The sequence below is a fragment of the Nerophis lumbriciformis genome, linkage group LG04 (genome assembly GCF_033978685.3).
Source record: "Nerophis lumbriciformis linkage group LG04, RoL_Nlum_v2.1, whole genome shotgun sequence".
NCBI classification, from domain to species: domain Eukaryota; kingdom Metazoa; phylum Chordata; class Actinopteri; order Syngnathiformes; family Syngnathidae; genus Nerophis; species Nerophis lumbriciformis.
In genome coordinates this window covers 22,277,501-22,302,091 of record NC_084551.2, presented here as the reverse complement: position 1 = coordinate 22,302,091, position 24,591 = coordinate 22,277,501, and the positions used below count along the sequence as shown (strand labels likewise).

Genomic DNA, 24,591 nt, shown 5'->3' with positions numbered 1-24,591 from the left:
GCACATATTTACTGATCAGTTTAGGTAAGGCTACTAAACCACCAAGAAGGTGTTTTTGCACACCAGTAAACAATTGCCGCATATATATAATACTTAAATCAACTTTAATTTCAAACAGGCCACATATTTAGGTTGGGCACGACTGCTTTCCCTTCTGGTGATATTCATTTTAAATCAAGACCGATCATACGTGAAGTGACTCTAAATGATTTACAAATCTGATTGACCCTTTTTAAAAAAATTTATTAATTGCAAAGATTTATGTTTTTTCACATAGTGGCTTTAATGGGTGTTTCTAGAGACAGTTTAACTGTGTGTGAGAGAGGCTTGACAAGAAAAGCTAATGACTGTAAGTAACATGTTTAATCTGAAAATGCTGTAAAATGCCAACCTTATGCGAACTGTATAATTGAGGCTTCATTTCAGTACAGAGTTATGACGACTCGAGTCCTAGAGCTCACATCAGCAATAGCAGAAGACAAACATGGAAGTCAAATCACATCTAATCTCATAAGCCTTTGACAATAAGGAACATGCCGAGGCTGCACACACGTACTCACAGACAGAGAGACAGAGAAGTACCGGTACACACAAGCGTGCATGTACACACACTTGCAACAAATAAAAAAATAAAAATACAATTCCAGCAAAACAAGCTGAAATGTGTATCACTCTGCATTACACATAGCACAAGTTAAATAGTCCAAAATAACTATTTGCATAAAGCCATCATTATATCAGCCTACTATTTCCCTGCATTGATTTGAGATTAAAGGATGTTGATGACAGACATATGATGACCAATTGCTCATCCAATTACTCTCTCTAGCCATGGGGAGGGAAAAAAAGTCTGTACAAATTCCATTCTTAACTGTCCCTATCACAATGCAGGCATAAGCATAATTACCATAATTACACTAATGGATCAACTTTCTTCTGCCAAGTCAGTGCCGTGTTTTCCTTAGGGGATGCTCGCGGGCACACTGCTGCATCACTTGCCAGTTCTAGCGAGTTCTGAACGTGCATCCGTCCTGTCCTGCTAATAAACAGTAACAAAGTGAGCCGACACCTCCCTGTATATGACTAACCGGACAGAATACCAATTGTGAGCCAGACCTGATGCAGGAGCACAGTAATGACCATTAGAAAAACAGCTTTGGCCTCTTCACTTTGGGGACAAATGGGTCCTCATTCAATCATTATTTCTCTCAATTTGTGTTGGTCCTGACGACTGAGCGGAATCGCTTATCTGCCAATAGCCATGGCTGAATTGCTACTTGAGCAAGAACAGCAACACTGTAGCTATGTAGATTAACTGACAGTTGTGATGAAATGCAAAATATAAACATATTCATTGTAACCTTTTACCACCTTGGGACACCCTTGGAAAGCAGATACTTGCATACAAATGCCTTCGGTGAGGGACTGGTGCTGCAATTGTTTTCAGAGGAGTGATGGAGAGTTCTCACTTGGGAAAAGGTGAGGGTTCACTCACTGTGGAAACGGGTCCAATGCTAATTTGTAATCATGCTTTCAACTAACTAAATTGAAATATTCAAAACATTTGGGCTGTTAAAATGAACGCGTTAATATGGATAATCCATCATTATTATTAATCTGAATAAAATTGGTAGCACGGTAAAACCATCTGAAGCACAGAATGACTCAAAACCCCTGAAACGTCCATGGAAATACATTTCAACACATTTCAAACACTGTGCGATATAAGTTTATGTTCCAAATTAATGTGAATAAATGTTTAGAAAAACAAACAGGATGAGACATGAACATGATATCAATGGTGTTTAATAAACACATCAAGCGCATATACAGTAAATTCCCTCCGTTCTTGATATATTTGTTTATGGAAAATATAACATGATTAACATAGACTAAAATCCAATACCTTTTATTGTGGTTAATCAACATTAATCCTCTCTTGGTCACTTAATTTGGTCTGTGCCTGTCTCTGACCGTGCTGCTCCCAACCCAGTAGACGATGGCGTGTATTATTTATTACTCTTTTGTAGTTTTTCATTGTGTTTTACTTTTGTTGCTGAATGTAAAAATGGCAGTGCTTAAATGGCAGCTGTTTGCAGCAGCTCTCTGCTCTTTTAGGTCGTCATTTGAGTTACGAGCATTATCATCACGGGGTTGTAGTAGAATGTGTGCCGTTTGAGCAATAAAGAGTTGATATATTGTCACACGTTTCTGCTCCTGCTTCATTGGCACAAAAAGACAACACAAGTTTTGAATAGACAGTTGGCGTGCTTGTTTGAGCGCCACTCGGAGATCGACACGATCCTCCCTTCCAACCACCGAAACTGAGAACGTTAGTACAAAGGTGAGGGAGCAGACAACCAAATCAGAGAGAAAAAAAATACATACAACTATGTCCTATAACATTGAGAAGCTGCAGACGCTGCGTTTGACGTGCTTCAGTTTGTTCTGTCTAGTCCTGAATCAACAAACTGGATGGTCGAGCATTGCCTTTGGTACACACAAATACATATCACTCGCCGTTTCGGTCCATAGCTCAAATGTCACACATGTCTCTTCAGCGGAAGCCAGCCATTTTTTGATTTTTTTTTTTTAAACTGTATTTACAACAAACATGGCATTTTTATTAGAGTAAGCCAGTGTTTGTGGGTGTTTTTTTTGTCAGATGCAAAAATATTGTTTTATTGCTTGGAATGAAATTGAATGAAATTAATGTCTGCCATTATGGAGAATTATATACTGCATCCAACATTAAATACTTCTCTAAACTGGACTTTAAGACAAAATGAATGTGATCCAGTGACGTGCAGTCACTAGAGGCAGGTGAGGAGGGGCCTCACCTGCCATCATGGAAAGAAAAAAAATGTAAAAAGAAAAAAAAAATATTAAATTGTTATATGTATCCAGTGATTATACTATAAAGTTATTTTCCATTTAACTTCACCAGTTTTAGATTATTTTTATTCAAAATCGCTGAATTTTCACATTTGCCGTTCAAATACTGAGAAGAGACGGTGCGGTGAACAGCAGCCAGTTGAGGCACGTCACTCAGTGCCGCAACATGGATTGCGCAATGATTCGGCTAACTGCTGGCCTGCTGTGCAGTGAGACTGTATTGCTATATGAACTATATTATACATTTCCATAGTTTAGTTAGCTGAGGTATATAATGTACAGTGTATTTTGTCAACAACTGTATGTGTGTAAAGTATTTCTTGTGCTGAGCGATCATAAAACGGCTGCAAAAGACGCACTGGCTGAGGCTCGCCTCCTGCACCCCCGCCGTAGAATTGTTATATCAACTAAAGCCCACACTTAAACTTTCCACGTGCAAGATTGAATCTATTTAAAAAAAATATTTCATAAGAAGCCAAAAAGTGCAAAAACAATAATGTTGGTGTTGGAGGAGTTGTGAATGACTGCAGGGACACAACATTAGATACACCTGCAGACTGCAGGTGTACCTAATTCACAACTCCTCCAACACGAACATTATTGTTTTTGCACTTTTTGGCTTCTTATTAAACAACTTTTGTAACCTATTTTCATGGGCTTTCCTCTTTGTGATGTTAAGTTCCTGTTATGCGCTGTTATACAGTATATGCCTTGAGCTCTTATTTTGAAGGCGCTAAGCGGAAGTGATGTCACGTTGCGGAGGTTTTTGAAAGAAGGTAAATAAAGTGGTCCTCGTGTAAACTGGAGCCTCGGTGTTTGTTATTTTGTAGTTTCATACAGTATAGGCGACATTTATAAATCCTCGGTTACACTTTTTTAAATAGATTCAATCTTGCACGTGGAAAGTTTAAGTGAGGGCTTTAGTTGCGGCGCATGGACTTAATTTCTAAGTAAAGGTAAGACCATAATAATGTTTTTTTCATTAAATGTGCTTTTTTGTGTGCTACAGTTTGTATGTGTAAAGTTAAAGTTAAGTTAAAGTACCAATGATTGTCACACACACACTAGGTGTAATGAAATTTGTCCTCTGCATTTGACCCATCCCCTGGTTCACCCCCTGGGAGGTGAGGGGAGCAGTGGGCAGCAGCGGCGCCGCGCCTGAGAATCATTTTTGGTGATTTAACCCCCAATTCCAACCCTTGATGCTGAGTGCCAAGCAGGGAAGAATGCTGGTATGAGCTTTTAAACATAACCCGTTAACTGCTGCCAATCAAATGGTGAATAAGATACTCTTTAGGGTTCATATGTTTGTAAATCTGACTGTGATGAAGTCAGTGCCTCACCAGCCATCAACCTCACCGAACGTCACTGATGTGATCATACGAAGTACGTTTTAATGGAGGATAGCTATTGCTGCTTCAGATACTAATATAGAAAGATAAGATTCACTTGATTTATTTTGTTAAAAGCAAATGGGACCAAAAAGTATTTAATAACAACTTTATCAAATACTTTTTGGACCCATTTATTATATCATAATATCATTATGATTACATTTTTATGAAAGCGAATTACTCCCTTCTTTTTCCTGTTACTCTAATGTGCAACCTAAATCAACAATGATTAGAGCTGCACACATTAATTAAAGTTAAAAAAAAAGAAGGAAAAAAACCTCCAAAAGTATCTATCCCTCACCTGGTGTATAGTTCACCACACGTCATTGTGCTCCCCAAGGTAAATGCTGAACTATATTATTATATTGTTTCATAAAACCCATGCAGTTGTTTGTAGTACATGCTACTGTAATGTTTTTCAAACAATGTGTTTGGGAGGGCCAAGCATGGGTTAAATTAATTTCAATTAATTTCAATGGGCGATGCTAAATTTCGATATTAGTGTTTTGAATTATGAGCTCAGTCGCGGAACACAATGTGCTTGTAAGTTGAGATACTACAACTGTTGCCCATAGATGGCTTGATCGGATGTTTTCCGGTTGTTTAACTACAGTAGTTAACTTGATATTCCGTATTAAGTCGTAAACCCTTTTTGACCGCCCAAATACAATGGCAGTGCATGGCCACAACTTGCCCTCTGGATTGTATTAAATTTGTATCACAAACGGTGCTGCCTTGTTAATTATTGTTATGTAGTGGAAACAAATGATTGCAACCACATTTAAAGTGTACACCATTACGTGTCTACCAGTGTATACTTTATGGAGTGTATCTCAGTTCAATTAGTTGTGTGAAGAACATGATGAAGAAAATGAGTTTGGTTGCAAAGAGCTGTTATTTGCAGCAGTCGCTCTGTGATTTCATTAGATGCAATAAAACTAGCGCTGCATATTAAAAGATGCCACCATAGCGAGTAAAGGTGAAAGTCTGTTCCCTCTGTTGTACTACCTTGTTCGGATCACTGGCAGTGATGATCCACACACACTGAGAATTACTCTCATACTGGATAGGAAAGTTAGGGGATGTAAATGTTCCCGAAGGTCCCAGTAGATTTGACCCGCATGTTTTCACTGCAACAGAGTAAGACATTAAATTAATACGGATCACAGTGTTAAACCATGCCTTTCCTTGAATTAATGCCTAGAAGCATTTAATTTCAAACAAAAATCGATGAAGTACTGCTTACAGGAAACAATAATACTCCTGTATTGCAAAGTGACAACAAAGTAATTTATTGTGTGCGCAATATTAGTCCATTAAATAGTTTACCATTAATCAAATTCCAGAAGTTCCTTTAGGTATTATGAAAGAGAAACTAACAGAACATTTGGAATAGAAAGGTAGCAGAGGACTTTATGTATAATTAAGAGAAATGTATTTCCCTTTATCAGTATCAAACCTCTATCCAAAGAGAGCGCCTCTATCAAAGTGGTGTATTAGCTCTCGAGATGCCTCCCTCACCTTTGCACACGGGTCTGTGGTCGCTCCAAGCAGCAAAGACTTCAGCTACACGCTGGCAGGTAATCGTTTTAGAACCCTGCAGCACATGGTCCTCATCGCAGATAAATTGAGCAGTTGCTCCGATGCTGAGAAGATAAACATCATTAATGCCTGAAAAAGCAATCAATTGCTCAAAAAGTGACTCCTGATGAAATGCCACGCCATTAAATGCATGTCAGCATTAATCAATAAACATGTTTTGTAGATAAAAAAATTGATTAGAAAGTTGAATTAAAGAATAATTATCTCACGTATGTGTAGAGAAAAGCTTAATTTACTAGTATTGTGATCTTCATCACTTCAGTTTTTTGCCAACTCTGCAACCTCACTATTTAAAAAAAAAAACATTTTACTGTTGTAGACTAAAACTGGGTCATAAAAATGAAAAACGAAGCAGCAAAATCATTGTAGCACAGAATTTAAGTACATTTTGCTCATGGTTTAAGACAAACAACTACACCGAAATTGTATGGACATGGACAATTTACAGTCTCTGGTAACCCAACTGGGTAAACATGCAAACCCTACACAGATCAAACACGTAGTCTGCCTCGTAATATATGTAATATATGTTTATAAACTTTTACAAAAAGAATTGTGTAGCATCCTAATGAAAAACAAGTAAGGACAAGACGGTGACAGGCCTTGCCTTGACCGTAGTGTTTTTTGATTTCTTGATGAAGTAAGAAATCGTTGTAATACTACTTGTTTTTTGTTATTTAAATGAATACATCAAAAAATACTGTAAATCAGGGTTGTCTAAGTCATTTTCATTAAGCGCCACATCACAGTTATGTTTTACCTAAAATGTAACAAATTAGGAAAGTACAATATCCTCAAAATCATGTACAAAGCACATACACAAGTTAAACCAAACAACATTCAAAGTAGTTATATTTTAAAACAAACAGAGCTAATTACTTAATTGAGATTTAGAACAGAGACAATGGAAAGAAGCATTTCAATAAAAGTTGTTAGTTTATGGTACAATCTTGACAGGGAAATAAAACAATCTTAAATCTCCTACTGTGTTAAAAACAAGATATTGATGATGAAAAAATATTGATTACCGGTACCTTATTTTTCGGATTATAAATCGCAGTTTTTTTTTTAATAGTTTGGCCGGGGGTGCGACATATACTCCGGAGAGACTTATGTGTGAAATTATTAACACATTACCGTAAAATATCAAATAATATTATTTATCTCATTCGCATAAGAGACGAAGCAAATGTCAGCAATCGTCACACACACGTCAACCAATAAGAATTCGGCGGGGGCGAGTCATGGCAGAAGTGCATTGTGCGTCATTCCAAAAGTGTATTGTGGGTCATGGGATGTTAACTGCTACTGATACACAGCACACTGCTACAACATTGGCGGTAACTTATAAAAACTGAGAAGGGCTGAACAAAAATGGCACCGAAAAGGAAATCATATACTGCAGATTACAAGCTGGACGTAGTGAAATATGCAGCAGAAAACGGCGATCGAGCAGCAGAAAGAAAGGGAGCGGTGCATACCAGGAGCGACAACGAGGGAGAAGATTTCATCGGATTTAGCGATCAGGAGTGACAGATTGTTTGGTAAACGTATAGCATGTTCTATATGTTATAGTTATTTGAATGACTCTTACCATAATATGTTACGTTAACATACCAGGCACGTTCTTAGTTGGTTATTTGTGCGTCATATAACGTACACTTATTCAGCCTGTTGTTCACTATTCTTTATTTATTTTAAATTGCCTTTCAAATGTCTATTCTTGGTGTTGGATTTTATCAAATAAATTTCCCCCAAAAATGCGACTTATACTCCAGTGCGACGTATATATGTTTTTTTCCTTATTTATTATGTATTTTCGGCTGGTGCGACGTATACTCCGGAGCTATTTATAATCCGAAAAATACGGTAGAGTAAATTATTGTTTTCATGTTTAGTTATTTCGTTGTATGTTATTAAATATGTATGTTATGAATATACTGTGTATAGCTAGTCTTCTGAGTTTAACAACAACTTTGTTAAAACTGTGTGAATGGGGGGCAGATATAAGTTTGACTTATTTCAGCTGCTTTTCATTCATGATTTATTTTAATGTTATGTTGATTTTTTTTTTACCCTAAATAAAGGAAATAAAACAAACAGACCTCAAACAGTAAAATTATATTATTACACAATTTCCTATGCATTTGATGATTAGATTTCTATGTACAATTAGACATTTTTTTGTGTGTAGATTTTACAATTAAAAAAACTGGCAGCTCAGGAGTCAGAATTTTACAGAAATAATATGTTTTACAGAAAAATTCTGGCAAATGAGCTACCAGCTGTTTTTTTTAACCATAAAAACAACAACTCGTATGGTGTATTATTGTAAATCACAAAATGGTATAAACGTTTATTACAGTAAAAGACTGGAAACACGGTTGCCAAAATTTTTACTTAAAGCATTTTTCTTTTTACGTAAAAAAAAAACAACAGTACATTTTACAGTAAAATTCTGGCGACCGAGCTGCCAGTTTGACACAAATTATTTCTGGGCTTTCGAGGGCCAAATAACATTATGTGGTGTGCCAAATCTGGCCCTGGGGCCTAGAGCTTGACACCCTTGCAGTAGATGAAGTTCGTAGAATACATTTTTTTTGCAAACATGGATTGTGAAGTGAGAAAGGAATTAGTTTAGTTTACTTGACCTGCAAAGCCTGCAACTTACCTAAAGTCAGAACCAATCCGTTTGCCATTATCTGGCTCTCCTGGATCAGGACAGTAATTTGACAACTGCTTGCCTCCACCTTCATTCACTGAACAAGAAAGGCACAATAAAATGCTTGGACGGAGACACTTCAACTGTCAAACTTTACACTGGCCAAAGCATGATTCGCTACAAGGAAACTTCTCAGTGTGGGGGGCAAAGAAATTTGTATTCAGACAAATTGGCTTCATCTTTTAGGATCACAGATTTTTAAAGATCATCAAATTGTCAGGGAGGATGAGATGTCAGAGTTCCGTGTAAGTACAACTCTCCTGCCTTCACTATGCCAAATAGCATGAACTGTAAAGAACTAAGATGGACTTGAAATATGTGGTCACAGCCACGTTGAATCCTCCTGGGCATCATCCAATCGTTGCTATCTTTAAAGGGTAACTGCACTTTTTTTGAAATTTTAACTATCGTTTACAATAATTATGAAAGACAAGAACACACATCTTTTTTTATTTATTTGTTATTTTAAAGATAAAAAATACTTGAAAGGTGCGGCTAATGGGAGTCACGGTTGTAGCCTCCAAAGCCCTCTCTCTTATATACACACTAGAGATGTTATATAAGATATCGATATTATCGGCCGATAATATCGGTCGATATTATCGGCCGATAAATGCGTTAAAATGTAATATCGGAAAATATCGGTATCGTTTTTTTTATTATCGATATCATTTTCTTTACTTTTTTGTTATTAAATAAACATAAAAAACACAAGATACACTTACAATTAGTGCACTAACCCAAAAAACCTCCCTCCCATACACTCATTCACACTCATTCACACAAAAGGGTTGTTTCTTTCTGTTATTAATATTCTGGTTCCTACATTATATATCAATATATATCAATACAGTCTGCAGGGATACAGTCCGTAAGCACACATGATTGTGCGTGCTGCTGGTCCACTAATAGTACTAATCTTTAACAGTTAATTTTACTCATTTTCATTAATTACTAGTTTCTATGTAACTGTTTTTATATTGTTTTACTTTCTTTTTTATTCAAGAAAATGTTTTTAATTTATTTATCTTATTTTTTTTTTTTTAAGTACCTTATCTTCACCATACCTGGTTGTCCGAATTAGGCATAATAATGTGTTAAATCCATGACTGTATATATCGGTTGATATCGGTATCGGTAATTAAAGAGTTGGACAATATCGGAATATCGGATATCGGCAAAAAGCCATTATCAGACATCCCTAATACACACTGCCAGTATATATATAATGTAGTAACAAACACGTTCATAACAATATTTCATATGTTAAATATTTACCATACTTGGGTCATTTTAATTGTTGCCAAAACTAATTATTCGGGGCATTTATTTCCGTTTCCATAGCAACGCATGTCCGACAATGTGTGTTCCTACTTCAGGATGGAAAACGCTTGTGCGCGTTCTAATCATGGCAGACTTGGTAACAAAGAACGAAGAGGACTATTTTTGGACAATTGAGGATTCACAACCTTATCTTTTTGAGTCTGAATTTATGGAGGATTTACTATTCTAGAATTCACAACCTTATCTTTTTGAGTCTGAATTCATGGAAGATTAACTATTCCTTCTAGAAGCGAGCGCAAAGGAAGAGTGTGACGGAAGCCAAGAGAGTGAGGTGAAAGTGAATCGAAGCTGCAAGATGTGGAACTTGAAGCAAAGCTATTTCGACATAAATCAGAATCAGAATCAGAATCAGAAATACTTTAATAATCCCCGAGGGGAAATTCAAATCAATCAATTAAAAATAAATGGCAAGCTTACCCATAATTAACCAGAAAAAAACATCCTTGGCCAGCTGGACCAAACAGACAACTGTCCATCGAGTGAGTCACACTCAATATTGATCATAATACATGCAACACGTCATGCGTGTATCATGACAGACAGCATTCGCTTTATAGCTAGCTATGTACAAACAAAACATGAAATGTGGGCTAAAATTTTACAGACACTGTAATATGATTGTTCAAGTTTATAAGTCAGTACAGATTGGTGTTATATCGCAGTGTTGTGCATTACAAACCCAAACACGGTTCGTGCTGACACAGTTACTAGCTTATCTTTTGCCGTAGTTAGCTTTAATGGCTAATACCGTAGCACGCCATAGTGTTAGTACGCTAGAAAAAGAGTTCCTCAGTGTTCGCTCTTACAATAATAATGTTGCTACAGTTTGGTAAATAAACGTAAATGAAGCATTGTTGACGGTTTTTTGAATGCATTTTTAAAGTGATTTAGGGGTAGAATTGATTGCTCAAATTAGCTGCATTGCTGCCACCAAAAACAAGCCAATGTTGATGTTAAAAAGCAAAAAAAAAAAACTCTTGTCTTCTTGTCTCTTATAAGGATTGTGAATGATAGGCAAAATTCCAAAAAATGTGCAGTTGCCGTTTTATGATACAGTGTTTAAAACATACTGTACGCTGTGTGTGCAATTCCGCAAAGTGATTTGCTTTTTACTGTGCATAGACTGTAAAAGTATCAAAAGTTCGGCCTTTGCATTGATCATACTTGTTATTTATAAATTGTCAGTAAGGTATTCATTTTAAGGAGCTGTTTGCAACTTGCTTTAAGTCAGAATAGCACCAGGTAGCTTATGTTATCATTTGTGGTTTGACAGAATTTGTTATGTTTTTCACAATTTCTACTTATATTGTATAAAACTTGCTTGGAGGCCTGAGGAATTTGGCGTTCAGGCTGTCACACGTACACGCAGAGAGCATATGCACACACACAAAAGCAGTCCCAGAGAAGCAACTAACAATTTGCATTCATGTTGTTGTTATGATAGAATATACATTCAATTATAGCTAATGTTACATTTTGCCAAATCGCTATGATTAGCTTACAGCAAACGAATAGCTAAAAGTGTTATACTTTACATACTCAAAGCCGGAAGATGGTGGGATATAAAGCTTACAATACAGTACAAAGTTTCCTAATAACCCCTAAAAAATATGCATTATATTGTGATTGAGTTTGCAGTGCATCATACTCAGTGCTTTAAACTGAGAGAAAAATGGTCGGAACTTAATCAAAACTGAAGGAGAAGATGTTTGGCCTATGTTGACAACATATTCATTTTTACAAAACACACATTTACTGAATCCAATCCAAACAAAACTCTGACCTGCATTCTTTGCAAAAAAAAAAAAAAATTTACGCGGACGCAAACGGATAACTATGAATTCATAGTCCCTGCACAGGTTACTACCCTCGGTGGGATACAATAAATACCAGTCAGTTGATTCTCTGACAGTTTTTAACTGAAACATGTTCATCGTATTTTGGTTTGGTGATGGCAAACCTGTTTTGATATGAGGCAGTAACACTTAACATGAATATGAAAGTTAAAGTACCAATGATAGTCACACACACACACACTAGGTGTGGTGAAATTACCCTTTGCATTTGACCCATCCCCTTGTTCCACCCCCTCGGAGGTGAGAGGAGCAGTGAGCAGCAGCGGTGGCCACGCTCGGGAATGATATTGGTGAATTAACCCCCAGTTCCAACCCTTGATGCTGAGTGCCAAGCAGGGAGGTAATGGGTATCATTTTTATAGACTTTGGTATGACTCGGCCGGGGTTTGAATTCACGACCTACCGATCTCAGGGCGGACACTCTAACCACAAGGCCACTGAGCTAACTCAGTCACATTATTTGGTAAGTTAATTTTCTTTAAAGTTAATTGTTATAGATTATCCTTTTTGGGGGGTTAGTTGTGCAAAGAAATCCAAAAGGCACAAAAACCACATTATGGTGGATTAATTAAGGAGACAATTAATTTATTAGTAGTTTATTGTCCAGTTGAAGATGGTACAGTTCTCTACAAAATGCATCACATGCTGTATATTATGAGCGGATATTCTGGCTCCTATCAAGTTAAATATTGTGTTAGAGATGTATGTGCATCTGTAAGAGATTAGAATGCATTCACTACAGTCTGAGGCATACTTGCCAACCTTGAGACCTCCGATTTCGGGAGGTGGGGGGTGGGGGGGTGGGGCGTGGTTGGGGGCGTGGTTAAGATATATATATATATATATATATATATATATATATATATATATATATATATATATATATATATATATATATATATATATAGAAATACTTGACTTTCAGCGAATTCTAGCTATATATATACATATATATCTTAGTATATATATATATATATATATATATATATATATATATATATATATATATATATATATATATATATATATATATAAATAAATAAAAGAAATACTTGAATTTCAGTGTTCATTTATTTACACATATACACACACATAACACTCATCTACTCATTGTTGAGTTAAGGGTTGAATTGTCCATCCTTGTTCTATTCTCTGTCACTATTTCAGAACACACACATTATACAAATATACATTATAAAATCAATAAGAAAACGGGAGCTCTAATTTGGGAGTCTGAATTAGGATCAGAAGTTCCTATATAAACATTGCGTATTCACGTCGCCATTTTGTATTGATTACTGCAGCTGTGCACTGGATTCATTCACAAATACAAACTACAACTCACAAACACTTTAGAGTTAGGCTCCACCATCAGAATGTGTACTTAAACTTATAAAGTTCAGATGGATATTATTCAGTGAGTTAATTCACCAAAACTAACCTGTTATACAGGAGGAAAAAGCACACAGGACGTTTCAATTGTTCACAGACTGGTCGCTCACATCAGAATGACAAGACACTTCCGGTCTGCAGGTGATAGCATTCAATTGGGAAGAAACGCCCTACTGCCCCCTACTGACCAATGTGAATACTGATAAATGTGTAATGACAGCTCCAAAAACGAATTCAAACCACAAAATAAAATAAATAAATCAACACAAAATGTGACACGTTATGGGTGGGTCACATATGCATGTACAGTAGATGGCAGTATTGTCCTGTTTAAAAGTGTCACAACATTGCTGTTTACGGCAGACAAACTGCTTTACTGTAAACTAAAACTTGACTGCTGTTGTTATGTGTTGTTACCGCGCTGGGAGGACGTTAATAAAACTGCCTAACAATAAACCCACATAAGAAACCAAGAACTCGCCCTCCATCATTCTACAGTTATAACGTGATTGGTCAGGCATGCTTTACATTGTGGGAAAGCAGACGTGAAAACAGGCTGTCAACACGTCACTCGGGTCCGCATGGAGCTGGAGGGGGCGTAGCCTCCAGCTCCGCTTGAATTTCGGGAGATTTTCGGGTGAAATTTTGTCCCGGGAGGTTTTCGGGAGAGGCGCTGAATTTCGGGAGTCTCCCGGAAAATCCGGGAGGGTTGGCAAGTATGGTCTGAGGTCAGGTGAATTGTCAATCAACATTGACTATTATTGATATGTGCTTGGATCATACTGTGCTTGGACAAGAAATCTATTAAGAGATCTATTTCAAGCAATCAATTCCTTTATTGTCATTGTCATAATAACACTTAAGTCATACATGAACAACGAGATTTTGTTTGACCTTTGTCCAGCGGCATAGAAACTGCATTGAAGTGCAGGTTGACCATAGTTTACATTTTAGCATTGTCAGGAAGATCGCGATAAGAGGGACGTGGGGGTGGGAACAGTCAGATGTCTGATGGGTGTTACGTTGATGTTGCAGCAATGCAATGTCCAGAGCATAATTATTGAGGAGGTTAAGAGTGAGGTAATAAGATGGTCCGGGGCAGCAAAGGGGCAGGCTGTTCATTTAGCAGTCTCACAGCCTGGGGATACAGACTGTGAGACATTCTCGTGGTCCTGGCGCAAGTCTATCTATACCTCATTCCAGAGGGTAGCAGGTTGAAGAGGCCATGTGCTGGGTGGTATCTGTCCTTCAGGATGTTGTGTACTCGCTTTAGGCAGCGAGTTGTGTACATGGCACTCATCTCTGGGAGTATCGTCCTTGTAATTTTCCCCGCCGCTTTAACCACTCACTGGAGGGCCTGTTGGTTCGCTTTAGTGCAGCTAGCAAACCACACTAAAAATCCGTAAGTGAGGACACTGCTGATGGCACAGTGATAAAAGTTGACCATTGATTTCTGCGGAATGTGTGCGCATTTTAGTTTCCTCAAAAAAAAAAGACGTTGTTGGGCCTTTCCGACTGTAGAAGCAGTGTTAATGTCCCAGCATAGATCTTCTGTTATGTTCACCTCTAAGAATTTGAAATGCTTGACCCTTTCTACGAGATTGTTATTAATTAAAAGTGGAGGGTGTTTGTTCTGCCCTTTCCTGCGGAAGTCTACAATTAGTTCTTTGGTTTTGTTAGTGTTAAGAACAAAGTTATTGTTAGCACACCATGAAGCCAGCTGTTTGAACAACAAATGAGAGAAGGACTAAATGGAAATAACGTAATTTTGCTGCAATTTACAAATACTCTTAATATGGCTGAGTGTAATTCCAGTAGCAATGGGAAAACTGGGTCACACCAAGCTCGAGACTTCACTTCTACAAAATCTAATGTTTTTATCATTAGGTGATGCAGCCAAAGTCAGACAAGAACAAAAACAGAACACAACACAAAAAAAAATCCTAAACAATGAAAATATTGAAGTGAGAAAAATAAAGAACTTACTCAAAGACAGCTTGTTAGTGTTGTCCTTCCCCGGTAACAACTTTACCCCTCTGGATTTAAGCTCTCCAGAGCTTTTCACTGGTCAAAAATTAAGTAAAAATACAATAAGTTATAGTACATGTGAGAAAATACAGTAAGTACAAGTGTGTCTTTTCCTGGTTAATACAGAGCCGTGGAGAACAGCACAGTGTAAATTGTGCTGTTGGGCATCCTTTTTGAAAATGAAAAAGGCTTTGATGCGTTCCTATGGGTTGCAATAAGTACTGCATGCTACAAACACTCAGTAACAGTGAATGATCACCTCCAAGCAGATCCTCTGAATGTATTAGAGATTAAAGGGACACATTACATGTAAAATCAAAAAGACGCCCGAAGACTACATTGCAATGATTAATTCAACACAGTAGGGACATGACTACATACAAAAGCCAGGTGATGCAATCTCTTGTCATCAAGTCAAAGCATCAGGACAACAAACTAAAGCAGTGGATAACGTGCAGCAAAATATGGCTTCCGATATTTGAAAATACAGTAATGTCCCTCCCACAGGATAATGTTAAAGATGCAATAGATAATTCAAGCTGTTCAGAATCCCAATAAGAGTGTTATACTGTAGATCTGGTACCAGACCATGTATTTAATGCTCTAATTCAATTCATATTCACCTGATAAAACTGTAACATCTGCAATTTAATGAAAAAAGTTCATGTTAAATCGGAACTGCAATTTTTGTACATTTTGCCCATCAGCCACAATCTTTATGAAATAAATAAAAACACACATTTTAAATAAAAACACACATTTTACTCTTTGTGGGTTTTAAATAATGGAAAAACAGCTAGCAAGTAGTGGCTAACAATGCAGGAAATGGGGAGTCAACTTCTAAAATAAAAACACCCAAAAAACGCCAAAAAAAACGCTTCATTTGTATGTTTTGAGCTGTATATTAACCAAGCTACCTTGACATTGTTATTGTAAGCGCGAACGATGAGGAACTACTTTTCTGGCTTGCTCAGAAAGACACTCACACTGCTCCTCTGGCCACTAGCGAGAGGTAAGCTAATTGATTCTGCTGCAGCTGAGTTGCCTCTGAGTTTGGAAAAGTTTATGCTAGATTATAAATCATGTCTCGCACCTGTATAGTAGAAGGCTGTGGCCATAAATCGAGAAGTTGATTAATTTTAAAATTGCACACGTTACCAGCTAAAACTCTGAACCGACTGACTTTCAAATTGCAACCGAAGATATTGCTGGGAAAATTAAACAAATGATAGGTTTTTTTAAACTTTTTTTAACCTGAGAACTATGCTTAATGTACCAGCTCAACTAGGAATACAAGTCTTTTATGGAAAGATACAACCATCCCATCAGTTGGCATCCCACTGGGAGAGGACATTTTAAGTCACTGTTTTGTTATGTTGCCGATTAATCGTGTAGCACCAGCGCTAAATGCTCACGCTAGGACAGTGACTTAGTGTTTCACTGGATCTACTTATCACACAACTTCTAAAATGTACGACTTGTTTCTCTGTATATTCACGGTATAAAATATAAAGTTTGAGATCCTCATTTGTCCCAAAGTAGTAGTAGTTGTCTGCTCTCATAAAGTTTGCCGTGATTAGTGGTAGCAAACACAGAATACAGTCTCTACGTTGTTGTCGTTGATGGAAGTAGCGTTATTGTTATGCGTTCTGTGAAATCAATACACGCTGAAAATAATTTCCGCTAATGCTTAAAATGACTGAAATCTGGTGAATATTAAACGTTATCATGGATGTCTGTTACTGCACTACATATATTCTTAAAGCATGTACATAAAACATTGTTGTAGGTAGAGATGTCCGATAATATCGGCCTGCCGATATTATCGGCCGATAAATGCTTTAGAATGTAATATCGGAAATTATCGGTATCGTTTTTTTTATTATTGGTATCATTTTTTAATTTATTATTTTATTTTTTATTTTTTTATTAAATCAACATAAAAAACACAAGATACACTTACAATTAGTACACCAACCCAAAAAACCTCCCTACCCCATTTACACTCATTCACACTCATTCACACGAAAGGGTTGTTTCTTTCTGTTATTAATATTCTGGTTCCTACATTATATATCAATATATATCAATACAGTCTGCAGGGATACAGTCCGTAAGCACACATGATTGTGCGTGCTGCTGGTCCACTAATAGTACTAATCTTTAACAGTTAATTTTACTCATTTTCATTAATTACTAGTTTCTATGTAACTGTTTTTATATTGTTTTACTTTCTTTTTTATTCAAGAAAATGTTTTTAATTTATTTATCTTATTTTATTTTTTCATTTTCTTTTAAAAGGACCTTATCTTCACCATACCTGGTTGTCCAAATTAGGCATAATAATGTGTTAATTCCACGACTGTATATATTGGTATCGGTTGATATCGGTATCGGTTGATATCGGTGTCTGTAATTAAGGGTTTGGTCAATATCGGAATATCGGCAAAAAGCCCTTATCGGACATCCCTAGTTGTAGGTTTTTTGTATTTTATAAGTGAAATAGGGCAATCCTCATTACCTGCATTGTTAGACGCCTTGTGCTATCAGTTTGTCCACTAATTAGAATGCACAGAATTTTTTTTTGTCTCACTTAAACAGTGTGGATGATGAGCAAAATATATAAAAAAAAGTGAAGTTCCCCTTTAAGTTATTAGTTGCGACTTCTGGTATTGAAAAGTATATATGCAGCACATGTACAGTTAGAACTGTGAAACTAAGCCAGAGAACATATCAAGGTAATGGACTACTGTATAATGAATTGAATTGAACAACGATTTGGTTAGGAAAATATTGATCAACATATGACTGAAGCGTCACAGTAAATATGCCACCATTGGCTACAATAGCTAGATGTCATCTGTTGTCCAAAGGCAGGTACCATAAAAACCGACACACATTTGAAGACAATATCATACATACATTACACCCATTGTAAGATGACTTGCGAAAAATATAGGCAATCAGACAAGTCAACATAAGATAACATAACTGAGAAAGTAAAGCAAAAATACATATTTTTAATCTCACAAATACTAGATAACAAAGGCCTCTTGAAGAAAACAGCAGAAAAAAACAGTCTGCCTGGGACAGAGGGGCTATTAATAAAACTGCTTATTATGCACTTAAGAAAGATCAAAAACGCTCTGTTTAGAAATTACTGTCGGTTTTTTCAAATAATGTGCCCTTCTCTTCAAGTAGCGCTCTCCCCATGATGCTATGCAAATGAAGTAATTTTGTCTTACCTTGATACTGAGCCTTGAAGCCTTTATGACGGTGGTTGCTCTCTGTCACAAAATGCAGCCGTAGCCAATTTTTGTTGCTGATGATGGGTGCTGGAATATTCATCCCAGTCAACCTAAAGATGAAGAGCACATCAAACGCAAAATTACTTAAACTTCTACAAACCCCGTTTCCATGAGTTAGGAAATTGTGTTAGATGTAAATATAAACGGAATACAATGATTTGCAAATCCTTTTCAACCCATATTCAGTTGAATATGCTACAAAGACAACATATTTGATGTTCAAACTCATAAACTTTTTTTTTTTTTTTTTTACAAATAATTATTAACTTAGAATTTCATGGCTGCAACACGTGCCAAAGTAGTTGGGAAAGGGCATGTTCACCAATGTGTTACATGGCCTTTCCTTTTAACAACACTCAGTAAACGTTTGGAAACTGAGGAGACACATTTTTTAAGCTTCTCAGGTGGAATTCTTTCCCATTCTTGATTGATGTACAGCTTAAGTTGTTCAACAGTCCGGGGGTCTCCGTTGTGGTATTTTAGGCTTCATAATGCGCCACACATTTTCAATGGGAGACAGGTCTGGACTACAGGCAGGCCAGTCTAGTACCCGCACTCTTTTACTATGAAGCCACGTTGATGTAACACGTGGCTTGGCATTGTCTTGCTGAAATAAGCAGGGGCGTCCATGGTAACATTGCTTGGATGGCAATATATGTTGCTCCAAAACCTGTATGTACCTTTCAGCATTAATGGCGCCTTCACAGATGTGTAAGTTACCCATGTCTTGGGCACTAATACACCCACATACCATCACAGATGCTGGCTTTTCAACTTTGCGCCTATAACAATCCAGATTGTTCTTTTCCTCTATGGTCCGGAGGACACAACGTCCACAGTTTCCAAAAACAATTTGAAATGTGGACTCGTCAGACCACAGAACACTTTTCCACTTTGTATCAGTCCATCTTAGATGAGCTCAGGCCCAGCGAAGCCGACGGCGTTTCTGGGTGTTGTTGATAAACGATTTTCGCCTTGCATAGGAGAGTTTTAACTTGCACTTACAGATGTAGCGACCAACTAGTAACTGACAGTGGGTTTCTGAATTGTTCCTGAGCCCATGTGGTGATATCCTTTACACACTGATGTCGCTTGTTGATGCAGTACAGCCTGAGGGATCGAAGGTCACGGGCTTAGCTGCTTACGTGCAGTGATTTCTCCAGATTCTCTGAACCCTTTGATGATATTACGGACCGTAGATGGTGCAATCCCTAAATTCCTTGCAATAGCTGGTTGAGAAAGGTTTTTCTTTAACTGTTCAATAATTTGCTCACGCATTTGTTGACAAAGTGGTGACCCTCGCCCCATCCTTGTTTGTGAATGACTGAGCATTTCATGGAATCTACTTTTATACCCAATCATGGCACCCACCTGTTCCCATTTTGCCTGTTCACCTGTGGGATGTTCCAAATAAGTGTTTGATGAGCATTCCTCAACTTTATCAGTATTTATTGCCACCTTTCCCAACTTTGTCACGTGTTGCTGGCATCAAATTCTAAAGTTAATGATTATTTGCAAAAAAAAAAAGTGTATCAGTTTGAACATCAAATATGTTGTCTTTGTAGCATATTCAACTGAATATGGGTTGAAAATGATTTGCAAATCATTGTATTCTGTTTATATTTACATCTAACACAATTTCCCAATTTATATGGAAACGGGTTTTGTATTTCAAGAAGCGTGGCACTAGGTTAAGAACGTTAAGTGGTCGACAAGTTTCATCCGTGATGTAAGTTCAGTCAGAACTTATAACTTAGTTGTACTGAAAACACAGAAAATACACAAAAAATCCAAAGGAAATTTAAAACTTATAAATGAAAATATTTCCTAGGAGTGAGGGAGACTAGGCTGATTGGGAGGAGAAGCCTCAATAATGAGACCTCTACACTGCTTAGTTACCACCGTCTATTTCATAGCAGAAGATCCTTTCACATGTTTACGAACACCACGTGTAAACCTAAAAGTACACACAAAACAGATCTACTAAACACATGCAAAGCAGTTTGTCTGTTAAGTGAGAAGAATAAAGTGTGGAATCCATGTTGCGTCTCGGTCTTCATTAATGTGCAAAATATATGCTGATCTTCAAAACGCCCACAATAGTGGGAGGAGAAAATGCAAATATAAGTATTTAGCACGTGCAATGACATTTATCAACACTCATCACCGTTTTGCGAGCACCATTTGTCATTTTATTTAGCACGTGTCAGAAAGGTGTGCAGACTGACAGTCCTACACACGACTGCAGGGTCAGTGCTCATGTTACAGGCCTCGCACTGAGTAGCCTGGTCCCAGTGTTCGATGTGGTGTGTCCTGTTTTATAGGAATAAAAACGAGACACAAAGTGCTTATTTGCGTTGTCATCTCATGGTGTGACCTGTTTTTTTATTAAACATTTCTTGACTTCTTTACTCTCACTTGCATTTCTATTGTGCTTTTAATCATTTTCAAATAGTTTCGATAATGTAATTTCAATTCCCCATTTTTCATTCACATTGTTAAACAATTACATCTTTACTTTTGAAATGATAAAACAAATCCACAAAAACATGGAGGATTGATCGTTACATACCCTAACACTATATTTCTTGTGTAAAAGCATCACGTAGCGGTACTGTTACTTTAATAAACATCTTCATTTTACATGTTTGTACTGTATCCTGACATTGCTTCTTTGTAATATTGCTGCTTTCTTGAACGCTTTTTTGTCATTATAAATCAATTACAATTACACACATTGTTACCTGACTATACCTATAATACTTCTTAACAATCACAGTTTATCTTCAACAAGTCTCCACTGCCGCCGCCATTCCCGCCCAACCACGCGCTCGCACACAAAGGGAGACATCGCTTATTGAACATAACAAATTTCATCACAAATACACACTTTTAAACAACATACTTCAATATTTCTATTTTCAGAAACGCTTATAATTGCTTGAAGACAAATGTGTTAATATTATCACACTTTACCGACCTGTTTTATAGGAATAAAAAAGAGACACAAAGTGCTTGATTGCGTTGTCATCTCAGGGTGTGACCTGACTGAGACACGGAAGCACTAACAAGCACCTCCCATTTTCCTCCTTTCCTATACGAGTGCTCCCTCTGCTGGCGTGGCGGAATAACATGTCTTGTGGCATTCAGCTTGGAAACATACACTTAAACTGTGACTTTAGATATGAAAATACCTCGAACTAAATTAGGATACTCTATTTACACATTCATTTTACAAAACAATTGTGACTACTAATTGTAAGTGTCACACTCACGCTATAAGGACAGAAGATGAACAAAGGGAAATTCCTCCGTCCCACGTGTGCGTGTCAACATTTTGGACGATCAGAAATTAAAAATATTATTATTACTATTTAGCAATATCCTTTTATAATTGTGTAACAGCTAGGACTTAAAGGGCTGACTAAAACTAATTTGATTGATGCGTTTTGGTGTCCTTTAGTATGTTTTCAATGATGTTCAATTTTTTCACATAGAATACATATATTATTAAACTATTTCTTATATGAAAAAAGACTTCTTTAGGTGTGCGCATTTGTTTGCTTTTTGGGCAGAGTGCAGCTTATCTCCAATAAGTGCACCTTCGGCGGTAAAAACAAACGAAATGATGCCCCGTATAGTAAACGCTAGGGTTGTCCTCATACCAATATTATTAATAATATTGCAGGGGATGTTGAGCCTATCTCAGCTGCACTCGGGCATAAGGCGGGGTACACTGTGGACAAGTCACCACCACATCGCAACACAGATAGACAGACAACATTCACACTCACATTCACACACTAGGGCCAATTTAGAGTTGACAATCAACATATGTCCAGGTGCATGTCTTTGGAGATGGGACGAAACCCGAGAACCCGCGCAGGCCCAGGAATCATACCCACAACCTTTTTATTGTGAGGCACAGGCACTAACCACTGCGCCAGTGTGCCGCCAAGATAAGAAATGTAACAGGTAAAACACACATTGCTAAAATTAAAAAACAAATTGTAGGAACTTTTTGCAAAATTCCATTTTTAAACTGAAATTTCTCTTGCATTAGTTTACACTAAGTGGACGATTTTGACTGCACTAATAATTAGCAACAAGCCAACAACCAGCTGTATTGTCTATATGTGCACAACAGAGATGCTAGTTAACTACATTACCTGTCACTATTGAAACTTCTAGTGTCAGGTTTTAAAGCACCGCTTATGGGTTCTCACTTCACTGTGAAGCGCTTTGAGTGCCTAGAAAAGCGCTATATAAATCTAATCCATTATTATTATTATTATTACAGGGCAGCGATTCTCTGTTTAAAGTGTCACCTTTATAGTGAGTTTTGAAGCCAAAACACCTCCATTTTAGCAACCTCTTTATTGACCAGTAAAATCAACGTCTTTGCCATTACTTCCCTCCACATTGTTACTGCTTGTATGCGCTCTGTGTGTGTGTGTGTGTGTGTGTGTGTGTGTGTGTGTGTGTGTGTGTGTGTGTGTGTGTGTGTGTGTGTGTGTGTGTGTGTGTGTGTGTGCTGACACATTCAATATGCCCCTCGGCTCAGCAACGTCACAGCCGCATGGCAGCATGCGGATGTACCCGTATTTTTCAATAGCAGTATAGTACCATTTTTAATTCATTACTACTGTGGTACTTTGTTAGTATCGGTATACAATACATGCAAAGTCCTCATTTAAATAAGGTAGTCTGTGCCACTTTTGAATTGCACACGCAGTCTTTATCAATTGCATGAAACACGCCCACTAATAGTACATGCTATTTTATAGATTGCACACGCTGTTTACCTTGTGGTATTTGGATCTTAGTAAATCAGGTCCTAAGTGCTTTGCATTGCCTAATTTCACTTCACTTTCCTGTTCTTGTATGCACTGCTTCCAAAAGAGTCGGTTGAGACATACTGTAATGAAGGTTGAAGTTAAAAAATTAACAAAAAAACAAACAAAAAAAACATACCATCTTTACTCAGCGTAGCGACACCACAATGTACAGTATTAATCTCCTGCCTAAGGCTTAATTTGCTGTGCGCAAGTAGCTAGATATCTTTACATTTTTGTACAGTACTTTTAACATTCAATTGGAGTGTGCTCGTAACCACAAAATGTATCGCGGGCCGCTGTAAAATGAGGACCACCTGTATTGTGGTAGTGTATTTCCAAAAACAAAAACTACCATATGTTCTAATGGCTTGTTTGATGAAGAAGTGGCAATTAGTACTGTATGTCTACAGCGTCTGGCTTTTGCAAGTCTGTATATTTAACCTGTGTGCGCAACATATTTATGTTCAATAACTGTGTGAATAAATGCAATTAAATTTCCTCTCTTGAGGACTAATAAAGGAATTAAACTTCTCTTTTATTTGGTTAATGAGTTCAAATGAGTCAATAACTCTGTCAACTGTTCTCTATTGTTGTTCCACACACAGGGGAATAGAAATATATACCTGATATTCCAATTCAGGAATAGTAAAGCATGAAAGATAATTCAGTGTTAATTTTGTGAAAAATAAAGAATGCATACTTAAATACCTGCAGCTGAAATAACTGTATGGTCCCATTTTGAAGAACTAAGTATTGTTAGAAGAAAAAAAAAATACAGCGACAGAACATAATGGCAGTTGATTACTTTATTTTAATTGTCCAAATAATTACACCCAAACAGTCCTGTGTAATTGCTTGACGTAATCCTCCTGATAAATGCTGAGCTCAATGTCATCAAGCCACTGCAGATAAATTATTTGCATGTTTTGGTGATGTATTCATTTTATCTAATGATTTCCATGGCCATTAGAGGGCTAATTGCAGTCATCATGGATGTTTTCATTCATTCTGAAACATCCCTGTACCAAACAAAATTCAACTCAATACATTTAGAACAAAAATAAACAGACACCGTGTAACGTGGGTTTGTGTGCGTGTGTGTGTGTGTTTTCTGCTCATAAATCCACCATTTATTTTTGCAACTTGTGCGGTGTGATATAACAATATATATTAGATTACGACACTAAAATGTCTGTAGTACGATATATTTCT

At 37.1% G+C, this 24,591-nt stretch overlaps 1 protein-coding gene across 2 annotated transcripts in view; it reads right to left on the bottom strand.

The window, feature by feature from the left end:
- The window catches only part of LOC133597770 (CUB and sushi domain-containing protein 3-like), a 589,433-nt gene that overhangs the window by 362,054 nt on the left and 202,788 nt on the right, over window positions 1-24,591 (bottom strand). For both annotated transcript variants that reach the window (XM_061950753.2, XM_061950761.2), the window contains exons 6-10: window positions 18,479-18,591; window positions 15,192-15,269; window positions 8,563-8,650; window positions 5,811-5,935; window positions 5,298-5,419 (exon numbers count right to left, since the gene is read on the bottom strand). In XM_061950753.2, coding sequence (XP_061806737.1) covers window positions 5,298-5,419; window positions 5,811-5,935; window positions 8,563-8,650; window positions 15,192-15,269; window positions 18,479-18,591 — 526 coding nt within the window. The remainder of the gene's footprint in view (window positions 1-5,297; window positions 5,420-5,810; window positions 5,936-8,562; window positions 8,651-15,191; window positions 15,270-18,478; window positions 18,592-24,591) is intronic.